The 11,625-nt window shown below is 36.7% G+C and overlaps 1 protein-coding gene across 5 annotated transcripts in view; it reads left to right on the top strand.

Annotated features, from left to right (window-relative positions):
• Positions 1-11,625, top strand: part of DPY19L3 (dpy-19 like C-mannosyltransferase 3) — a 92,706-nt gene that overhangs the window by 4,155 nt on the left and 76,926 nt on the right. For 4 of the 5 annotated variants that reach the window (XM_027868208.1, XM_027868206.1, XM_027868205.1 and 1 more), the window contains exons 2-3: positions 4,779-4,919; positions 6,748-6,881. The exons of the other annotated variant lie outside the window; for it this stretch is intronic. In XM_027868208.1, coding sequence (XP_027724009.1) covers positions 4,817-4,919; positions 6,748-6,881 — 237 coding nt within the window. In that variant the 5' untranslated portion in view covers positions 4,779-4,816. The remainder of the gene's footprint in view (positions 1-4,778; positions 4,920-6,747; positions 6,882-11,625) is intronic. 5 annotated transcript variants of the gene reach the window in all.

Here is an 11,625-nt window from a genome sequence, read left to right as displayed (position 1 = left end):
CTCTGAAGTCCCTTCCAAATCTGAAATTCTGTGAAATACCAATATCAGATAAAATGTTATAGTTCTGCGATATCAATCAAAATATATTTTGTTAAGTGTTTTCTATGTGATTAACACTATGCTAGGTGCTACAGGAAACATAAGTATAATAAAAAAAATTTGCCCTCAAGAAATGTATATAGACTAGTTGGGGAGAGAAGCTTTTAAATACCCATGTACCTTTCTTAGTGCTTTAGGACACTGGGTACTCAGTAAAATATCTATCTATCTATCTATATATATATAAAATTGACATAAAGCATTTTAAAGTTTGCAAAGTACTTTATTTCATTTGAGCCTCACAGTAGCTTTGTGAAGGTATAGGTATTAGGATCCCTACTTTACAAATGAGGAAATTGAGGGTGAGAGGTTAAGTGACATGCCCAAAGTCACCCAGCTAGTAAGCATCAGAAGTGGGTTTTGAATCTAAATCTTCCTGACTTCCAAGTCTAGCACCTCCACTATTTCAGTTCAGCAAATATCAGTACTTGCTGTTAATGTTGATACTATGTTAGCCGGTGGGGGGGGGGGGAGCAGAGAAGAATACAAAGATAAATAAAACAGCCCCTTCTCTCGAGGAACTTACAGTTCAGTTGCAGAAATGACAGGTATGTTAATGATTATTAATATGCATTAGAGGTATGATAAATACATAGGAAAGACTTGGGAGGGAGGTAGAGTGGAAATAACTTCCAGCTTTTATAATCAGAGAAGATTTCATAAATGAGGTGAGCCTTGAAGAATGGGGAAGGTCTGGATTGGGAAAGAGGTGGACATTCTGGGTCAGCAGGACAATATGTACATAGATATAGAAGCAGGATCCTGCAATGCATCCCTATTTGATAGTGAGGTGGCTTGCCGAATTCCATACAGCAAAGAGAAATGAGAGTTTGCTATCAATAATATTAACTAGAAATATAAAGTTTTCAAGATTAGAATACTGTTAGCTTTTGTTTATAGTTTGGGGAACCAGCTAATTTAATTTAAGCATTATTTTACACATCACTAATGCTCAGTGGCAAAGGTAAGCAGTTTTTATCTCTCTTAGATATATGTCATTCAGGGGGATGCTGATATCCAACTTATCCTGGATTTAACTTAGAAAAACTACCACTTTAGGAGACAGCTAGGTGGGGCAGTGGATACAGCACCAGCCTTGGATTCAGGAGAACCTGAGTTCAAATCTGTCCTCAGACACATAACACTAGCTGTGTGACCCTGGCCACATCACTTAACCCCATTGCCTAGTGGGGAAAAAAAAGGAAGAAAGGAAGAAAGAAAAAACTACCACTTTAGAAGGCTCACTTAAAGCCAAGTAGTGGCAAAAGTATGATTGCATATTAAGATAAACCAGTGTGAGAAAATTAAGAAATAGGATGGGGAGAGAAGCATGGTGGATAACATTTGGATGAAATCAGAAAAAGAAATGATGCCATTAGAGTGTTCCACGGACCACCTAAACAGAAAGAGAAAATAGATGTGGAGCTTGGGAAATAGAGTGAAGTCTTATATAGTAATGATGGGGGAATTAAATTATCTGGATTTCTTTTGAAACTCTCTCTTTGCTGAAAATAGAGTAATTAATCATTTCTTTATTTGCCTTAATGGTAATTTATCCTCCCAAAAATGAAAGAGCCAACAAGGGGAAGTTGTGTTCTGGATCTGAAGCTTAGAGGTCATAAGAAACTGTTTGCTAGCATGGAAATGATGGGAACCTTGAGGGCAAGTGACCATTCATTCCATTGTGGAATTTGTGAAATAGTAGAAGATGAAAGCTGTGGATAGTCTGACATGCATCCTACATTTTGAGAGAGGAAGTTTCAAAGGGTTCAAAGAAAGAGTAGGTAGGATCCCAGGTACTAAAAATCTACAAGGGAAGTCAGCCCAGGAGGGATGAGAAACTTTCAAGAATGAAATTCTAAAGACAAAGAAAAACAATTCCGTTGAAGAGGAAAAAGTGAAGTTGTCCAGAGAGACAAATGTAAATGCACGGGGAATTCATCAACTAACTTAGAATTTTAAAATAAATCTATAGAAGATGAAAGGAAGGGCAAGTAGTAGAAGTCAAATACAATACCATAGCACAATCCTATAAGATTATTGTTAGGAGTGCTAAGTCTCATAATGAATTGAGGCCAGTAAGGAAAGCTAAGGCAAAAAAAAAATTGGGGGGGGAACTTTTTGTAAGCTCTCTTGGGGAAAAGACAAGGATCAAAAAAGGTTTAGTACTATTGCACAGGGTAAGTAGAATGTTGGTAACCAACAATGAAGAATAAAAATAAGAGTTAAATTTACTTTACTTCTGTTTTCTCTGCCAAGAAGAATAATTTCTGGACCAGGAGGGTTCAGAACAAATGTGACCAATAGGGAATAGATAATCAGGATAAGTAGAGAAATAGTAAAAGAAGCACCTAGCTTTCAGTGTGTTCAGGTCACTAGTTTTAGATGAACTACATCCTCAGGTATTGAAAGAACTAAAAAATGTGATTGCTGAGTTCATGATTTTTGAAAGATCATGTAGAATAAAAGAAAGACTACAGAATTGGAGAAGGGCATTTGATTTTCAAAGAAGGCAAAAGAATACACTTAGAAAAACTATGAGTCAATAAGCTTGACCTTGACTCTTGGGAAAATTCTAATGTGTTATTAAAGGAATAAAAAAGATAGTTAGTGAACATTTAGAAAAGGGAAGCAAAGATCCCAAGAACCAACATGGCTTCCAGAACAGGTCCTACCAGAATATTTCTTTTTTTGACATGGTTACTAGACTAGTAGATCTGGGGTATGTGCTGTGGATGTGGTTAACCTAAAGTTTAGCAAAGCTTTTGATGAAGTTTCATGATTTTGTGAACAAGATAGAACCACAGAAAATAGGCAAGGCAGCTAGGGGAGTGGAGTGCTGGGCCTGGAGTCAGGAAGACTCATCTTCCCAAGTTCAAATCTGGCCTCAGACACTCATTAGCTACGTGACCCTGGGCAAGTCACTTAACCTTGTCTGCCTCAGTTTCCTTATCTGTAAAATGAGCTGGAGAAGGAAATGATAAACTCCAGTATCTTTGCCAAGAAAATCCCAAATGGGGTCACAAAGAATAGGACATGACTAAAAAACAACTAAGCAACAAGTATACTCAGTTGAAAGGAGCTGGTTTAATGACTAGACTCAAAAAGTCATTAATGGTTTGAAGTTGTTTTAGAAGAGGGCATCCAAGGAGTGCTCAGTGAAGGTAATCTTTTATTATTATTATTATTATTATTATTAATGAGTTGGATAAAGGTATAGAGATAATGCTTATTAAATTTTTAGCATACACAAAGCTGGGAGGGATAGCTAACATGTTGAATGACACAGGATTCAAAAAGATCATGAAAGGTTAGAATAGTGGATTGAATCAAGGGAGAAAACTCAATGTGAGTCAGCAATATAAAATAACAGTCAGTAAAGCTAATGTATAATGAGAGGCATAGTGTCTAGGACCAGGGAAATGATAGTCAACTAGCATTTATTAAGTGCTTACCAGACAGGGTGCCAAACACCAGAGAAACAAAAAAAGCCCTTCTGCCCTTAAGGACCTTACATTCTAATGAGGCAGACAGCTTGTAAATTATGAGGTCCATACAAGATATATACAGTATAAATGTAAGCTAAGCTGAGAGAGGAAGGCATCTGGACAAATCTTAAGTTTAGGTTCCAGTCTCTGTATTTTAGGAAGGAAACTGTTGACTTAAATGTTTAGAAGAAGGAAGTTAGGATTTTAGGAAAGAAACTGCTGACCTCAAGTGTTCAGAAGAAGGCATCTAGGACCTTCAGAGGTCATACAGTATGAGAATCAATTGAAGGAATTAGAAATGTTTAGCTGGAGAAAGGGGAGAGCTGTTGGGAATATGATAGCTCTGGGTAGAAGTTACAAACACACATTTAAGCTTGGAGTAATAAAAAACTTCCTAATAATGAGAGCTGTCCCAAAGTGGAATGGGAAACCACCAAGCAGTGGGCAGAGGCTAAAGGAGTTTGTCTGGTATATTTAGAAGGAATTCTTACCAAAGTATGGATTGGACTAGATGGCTTTTGAGATGCTTTTCAGTTCTTGAGATTTTGAGACTTTTGACCAGGATTGGCCTTGGGAAAAATTGTGAAGAAAGTAAATTTCTTCTGTAGTGCACCACTGACTTCTTTCCTCCCCATCTCCTCCCCTCGCACCTTTAGTGGTAGAAATTTGAGAACAAGTTGGAGGGAAAATGTCACTATGACAGGCTGATGAAAGCAATAGTTTTGACATGTAATGTCAAAGTACCCTCAATGTTAAGAGGCTACCTACTTTGACTTAATTTAGGGGCAAATTTGTTTATGATACATTTTTATTTTTTTTTTAACTTTTTCACTTAACAAGCATTTCTTTTCTCTCCCTTCTACTCATCCCCTCACTTGAAAATAAAGCAAAACAAAACCCTTGTACAAACATACATAGTAAAGCAAAACGAATTCCTACATTGGCCATGTCCAGAAATATATGTATTTTTCTGAATCTTGAGTCCATTGCCTCTCTGGCAGTAGGTGGGCAGCATATATCATCATTGGGCCCTTAGAATCATGGTTGGTCATTGCATTGATCAAAGTTCTTAAGTCTTTCAAAGTTGTTTGTCTGATATAATTTTTAAAATGTTTAAGATAATGGGTATACTGTTCAAAAATAACTTTGCTTACATGGACTGGATCGTTTATTACTATATTATTTGTGTAGGGATTCGTTTGAAGAAAAATGCATGAAAGTTTTACATCATGACAACTATCAGGCAAAGGAGAGAAATAAAAGTCGCAGAAGCTTATGAGGATAATCAGTCACAGGAGGAGGAGGAAGAACTGGAAAGACAGTTGTTAAATAGTAAGTTATTTCACCATTTGTTGCAAAAATGTTGCAGCATTTGGTGTCACTGCATATTAAAATGTAAGCCTTTAATTGTACCTGAGCATACAATTGTTTAAGAGTTTAGTACTACATTGTCTGGGGTCTTCCTTACAAAAGACTCAAAAGATATAAAATGATTCATCAGTAGACAGTTTATACAATGTGATATTCCATTTATCCATACAAATGGTTGGGTAAACAAACCACTGCATTAATTGAATTGTGACATTGAAATCTAAGTAAAGTTTAAATTGTATTTGAAGACGCATTTTGTTCGTTTAAAACCTTTTAAAATATTGCTTTTATTGACTTCTCTAATGTTTGGTATTTAAAATTGGTATTGTGTTGAACATTAAATCTGATGTACTAAGAGGAAGGTCAGTGTTATCAGTTTATATAACGGAGGTAACTGAAGTACAGAGAAGTTCCTCAAGGTCCGACATTAAATGTGCAGTGAATAGAAGTTCAGGGTTCATGATTCCTTCAGCCTTAACTGCTGTGTCCCAGACTGAACAAATAAAGTCATTCTCTTTTATTTTTTGTGCAATCATTTTTAACCCGTGGCTCATGCTATCTCTAATCCTCCTAGTCTGCTATCACAAGGGAGTAATTTACAATTTGAAACGTGGAATTATTATCAAAGTGAGTTTGATTAGTGTTCACTCACAGTGTAGCAGTTTACCAAAAATGTGTGAATTGTCATTTTGTTTGGAGAAAAAGATACAATTGGGTATTTAAAAGATAAAAGACTTTGTAATCTAAAATTTGGTCACCTGGGTGGTATAGTGGATAGAGTGCCAGGCCTGGAGTCAGGAAGACTTAGCTCTTCCTGAGTTCTAATCTGGCCTCACACACTTAATAGCTATGTGACTCTGGACAAGGTTAACCCTGTTTGCTTTAATTTCCTTATCTGTAAAATGAACTGGAGATAGAAATGACAAACCACTCCATTATCTTTGCCAAAAAAATGCCAGATGGGGTCATGGAGAGTTGTACACAACTGAACAACAACAAATGTAAAATTTACCCAGTTTTCAGTATAATAAATGAAAATATTTTAAAGCAGTACTTTAAAATAAGATTTCATGTTTAGCTAACATGTTTTTACCAAGATTGGCAGACATACTAATATCCCTATGATTGTGTTGGTTACATGCCTGCCAGTCTTATATTCTGAAGAAAGAGACTGTATGTAACACATTTTTGCCAAATAATGTAACATAATGTAATGTTCTTCCATCATTTATTAGAATGAAATCTTCCAAAAAATTTTTAATGGACATTGTGGAGGAAGGATTACTCTTGTTGAACTAGGAATAATGAGTACAAGTTGCAAAGCACCTAAGTAGGCTTGATGTTGGAGAAAATTTCCTTAACAATTAAAGTTTTAAAAAAATCGAATGAAGGGCCTGCAGAAATGGTAGGGTCCCAATCCTTGGAAATCTTCATGCAGAAGCTGAACAACCACTTATTGGACATAGAGTGGGGATTACTTTCGTGTATAGATTGCACTGGTTGCCTGGCTTACTAAAGTCTCTTCCAACTCTAAAGTTCTGTGATTTGGATTCTAATGCATTCATATAAATAATGAATATGTACCTCTCAACTTATTGTAACCTTAATGTTCTTCATGGGGTAATAGATTACTTATTCTGTGTAGCCATAACATTATTTATAATTTTTAAAAATGTAATGTAAGTCTCATATTGCTATGAAAAGACTTCAAAAATTTAACATATACCACTGTGTTCAGTAGTGAAATGATTGAATTTTTAACTGACTTTTTTTTCTTTACAAAAAAAAGTTTACACTGGGAGAGGATTATGGAAAATTCTTTCGTTTACGATTGGTGGAACTATTGGCCTTTGCATTGGATTTCTTACTTCTGTCTACCTTGCTACTTTACATGAAAATGATTTATGGTTTTCTAACATTAAGGTAAGGGGTTCCAATTAATTATTGAACATTTATTTTCTCAAAAAAGTATAAGAAAAATTGAAAAATTCTGAATGTTTGCAGCATGGTTCTTTCAAGGCATCTATTCTTAATAAATTAATGAAACTGAGACCTCAGTTTAAGGTCATATGACATAATGGGCCTATTGTAAAGCAGTCAGTGCACCAGCATGATTGGTGAAGATTCCATAGAGTAGATGCTAAAGAAATTTCTACTTTTAATTTGTCTCTTCAGTGCCAGAGTTTGATTTTGTCAGAAAAGCTTTTGGTTCCGTAGATATACATGTAGTTTGGTTCTATATGGTTCCTGATTGATATGTTAGCTATCAAGTATGGCTTAGCTGGTTTCTTTAGGTGGGCCCCTGAAAATCTTAGTATTTGGCTTATATGCCTTTCATTAAAGTTACCTATCTACCATAATTCCAACTAGGAAGTAAAGGCATTGAATCAGTTGGGTCCTGGTAATGGAAGAAAAGGAAGGCACTGAGATCTAAGTACTTTGCGTCCCTCAATTAAGGAGGTACAAATGAAGGGGGCATTTCAATGAATCTAGAATCTGTTTAACAGGTTTTTGTTCCTCCCTGCCTATAGTTTAGCTGCCTACAGAGCATAGAAACCTGAGGCTCAGCTCTTCTCCCAACCATAGGAAACCTGGGAGAAAGACCTTGTGTATACTAGACCTTGTTTAGCAGCTCTTTGTCCTTTTACCCACATTTTGGAGGTCTAGAGTATAGGGAACTATTATTCACTCCATTGAAGTGCTACAGCAAACTCAGAAAGGAACCACATTATCCCCTGAAGATGGATGTTCTAAAATGCAAAGGTTCTAAATTTTGTCTCTTAAGTCTGGGGACAGATTTACTGCAAATCCTCTTGTCAGTATAGTTTTTATGGATCATTGTTTGTAGATTTGAAGCAAAAAGGGACTTTAGAGACCATCTAGTCCAATCCTATCATATTACAGATGAGAAAACTGAGACTTAGAGAGGTTAAGTGAATTATCCAAGGCGAAGAAAGGCCACTAGATAGCAAAGTGGATAGATTGCCAGATCTGGAGTCAAGAACACTCTTCCTGAATCCAAATCTGGCCTGAGACACTTACTATCTGTGGGTTTGTCCCAGTTCCTCATTTGTAAAATGAGCTGGAAAAGGAAATGGCAAACCATTGCAGTATTTTTGCCAAGAAAACCCCCAAAATGGGGTCACAGAATTGGACATGACTGGAAATGACTGAACAACAACAATAGATAGTGAGTGACAGAGCTGGAATTTAAACCCACTTGTGATTTAAAATCTAAGAGATCTTGCTGCAACAAACTACCTTTTATTGTACTGGCTTTCAGATTCCATTTAGGTCTCACCACTTCAAATGCAAATAGCATATCCATACTATCTCCTCCAAAACCCTCATCCTTATTCTAATCCCCCCATTCCACTCCAACCCAGTACACCCCTTGCTTCGCCCATTCCATCATGTCCTTCAGAAAGCCTATGTTTATGTTAGTAAATTCTCTTGTATTCTTAATCTTTTCAATCAACTGTTTTCACTTTTACCAGAAACATTGTTTTACCCTGAGGAGATATGATACCTGTTGAGAACTTCTCCATTCCTCCCACTCCCTGTTCATATTATATTCCTCAATGGTTTTTATTTTTTTGAGGTCTTTGCTCATACCATCCTCTCCCCATCATGGTTGGTGCATCTTTAGATCACTGTCTTAATTTTTCAGTGACTTCAGTTCCTGTCATCTTGGTCTTCTGAACTACCCCATTCTCTGCCATTGTTATTGGGGAATTGACCACAGATTCCTATACTACCTCAATTCCAACATCCACTTTTCTACCTCACTCCACCATATTCCAACATGGCCCCATAATGTCTCTTATAATTCTCTTAGAATTTTACCACATCTTCCAAGGTCAAATCCACCGAAATTTCACGCTCCTATAATCTCCTGTCCTCCACTATCTAATTTATGAGAAATGCCCTCTTTACTCTCATCATGGCCATCTCTCCCTTGACCCATGCCTATTCTAATCCATCTCCTCAACTCTAATTTTCCTTTCTTCCATGTCTAGTACTGACCTCATAGTTCACAACTTTAATATTTCACTAGCTACAATCCCAAAATCTCTTGCCCCCTACTTCTTGGCATTTCTTTTTTGAAATACATTTTATTGATGTCTTTGGTTACATTGCATAAATTTCCCTCTATATTCCTCCCTTTGTCCTTCCAGAGATCCAGCTCATATAAGTTTTTTTTTTAATCAGCAAAACCAGTCAATGCTTTGAAAAAATTTGAAATATATGTAATATTTTACACCTGTTGACCCTCTTTTTCAAAGGAGTCAGAGGAGGTGTTTTCCCAAATTTCTTCTTTGAAGCCATGCTTATTCTTTGTAATAATAATAGTAAGCAAATAGTGTGCTTTCATCTGCATTCAGACTCCAAAGTTCATTCTCTGGATGTGAAACAATCCAATTTCTTCTCTTCTAGGCTTGCTTAGTGTTAATACTAGAAGTCATAAAATCAAGGTGATTTTGTCACTGCAAGTTCATGGTATATAAACTTGACCATTTTTGTTTCTTATCTATTTATTTCTTATCTTCTTCTACAGAGTGACAACTCCAAAACTTTTCCTCTTTCCTCTGCCACTAACTATACCACACTCCCCATACTTACAATGTATGACCTGTGTTCCCGAGAATATTGAAGTTATCCAGATGTGTACTCCCTTACCTCCTCTCTTCCTTTACTGAAAGCCTTTCAGCATCTGCATCCTTCCTGTCCTCTTCCTTATCAGTTAATGAAGATATATCTTCTTTACTCACTAAAGCCAGTCCTTCAAATCATATCTTTGATCCTTGATCTGATATTCAGCCTCTCCTTTACCACTGACTCCTTATGAACCTATAAATATGCTCAGGTAGCCTCAATCCTACAAAACCCTTTGCTTTAATACCTTTAACCCTTCCCGCCACTGTCTCATCTTTTTCTTTTCTTTCATTGCTAAACTTGAAAAAAAAATCTATACCTGATTCCTACACTTTAACATTTTCTACTGTCTTCTTAGCTGCTACTATTTTTGCTTCTATCTCCTTGATAACCCTTCTTAAGATGATCTACCACTTGCCAGATGCATGGGTTTTTTTGACCATTTCTTATCTTCTTTGCCCTCTTTGCACATTTTGACTCTGATTGCCTCCTCCTACTAGAAACTCCACTCTCCCTTAACTTCAGTGACACTAAGCCCTCCTCATTCTCCTACCTCTAGCTGTTCTTTCTCTATCTCTAATGGCTCCTTATCCTCTTCCCATCTTTTTAATGTGGTTGTTCCTTGGTTCTGTCTTCCTTCTCTACACTTTCCTATTTGATAATCTTATTCACTGACATGGTTTCTACTACATCTTCTGTGCATAACTCCCCATATCTAAAATCTTGACTGTTTTGTCCTACTCTCATCCTAAATTCACCATATCCAGAATTGAGTTAATCAAGCATTTTTTACATATTTTCTATGTGGTGGGCACTTGGTACAAAAACAAAAATGCAACAATCCCTGCCTTTAAGGTTCCATTGAGAGAGATGCATAAGTATATAAGTATATGTAGAATATGTACAAAATAAATACAAGATAGTTCTGAAGGAAAAATGCACTAGTGGATGAATATCCAATAGGCAGTTGGTGATGCAGGACTGAAGCTCAGGAGAGAGACAAAAGCTGGATATACAGATCTGTGAGTCATTTGTAGAAGATGATGATTCAACTTATGACCAGACTGATGAGGTTACCAAGTATGAAGATGTAGAGACATAAGAAGACACCAGAAAGAGCCTTGGGGAGCACTCAAAATTAGGGATCATGAAATAGATGATGAGCCAGCAAAGGAGACTGAGAATAGGTATCAAAAGAACCAGGAGAATAGTGTCACCAAAAAAAAAAAAAGAAAGAAAAAAACAATAAAACCCAACACAGAGAAGAAAGAGTATATAGAAAGAGAGGGTGGTCAGTAGTGTAAGGTGTGTCAGGTTAAGAGTAATGAGAGTTGGGAAAATACCATCTAATTTAGCAGATGGTATTTTTTGGCAAATTTTGACCAATACCATCAGAGATTACTGGTCACTTTGGGGATAGTGCTTTCTTTGAGTTGACTGATGAAGTTGGAAGCTCGATTGCGAAGGGTTGAGAAATGAGTTGGAGGAGAGAAAATGGAAGCACTTGTTGACAAGTTTTTCTAGGAGTTTGGCAGTGAAATGGAGGGGAGCTTTAGGATTAGTTTGAGGGCATCTTAAAGTCTAATGAAGGTTTTTAAAGAATGGAATGGAAAAGTATTAAATACTTATTTTGTGCCAAGCTCTAGAAATATAAATAGGAAGTCAGTCCAGTTCCCTTTTTCAAGGATCTCACATTTTACTTAGGGGAAACAACACATATATGTAGGGGAAATGAAAAGGACTGCTGCTTCTTAGAGTGCAGCAGCAGGTCAGACATGGGAGATGTGGACATGTTTATATGCCTCTGGGAAATAATCAAGATGGGAAAGGAAAAGGTAAGGGAGAAGGAGTGGGGAATTGGGTAGTTATTGAGGGGGCAATCTTCATGAAAAGACAGGTGGAGGTGGAATCCACAACACATGGAAAGAGGTTATCCTTGGTAAAGAGGAAAGGCACCTCATTATCAGAGAATGGGGGATGATTATCAAAGGATTCTGAAATGTCAAGAAGG

This window comes from Vombatus ursinus, unplaced genomic scaffold (assembly GCF_900497805.2).
Source record: "Vombatus ursinus unplaced genomic scaffold, bare-nosed wombat genome assembly UNPS02014786.1, whole genome shotgun sequence".
Lineage (NCBI taxonomy): Eukaryota > Metazoa > Chordata > Mammalia > Diprotodontia > Vombatidae > Vombatus > Vombatus ursinus.
Note: the sequence above shows the minus strand (reverse complement) of the source record. Positions and strands in the feature narration are given on the sequence as shown.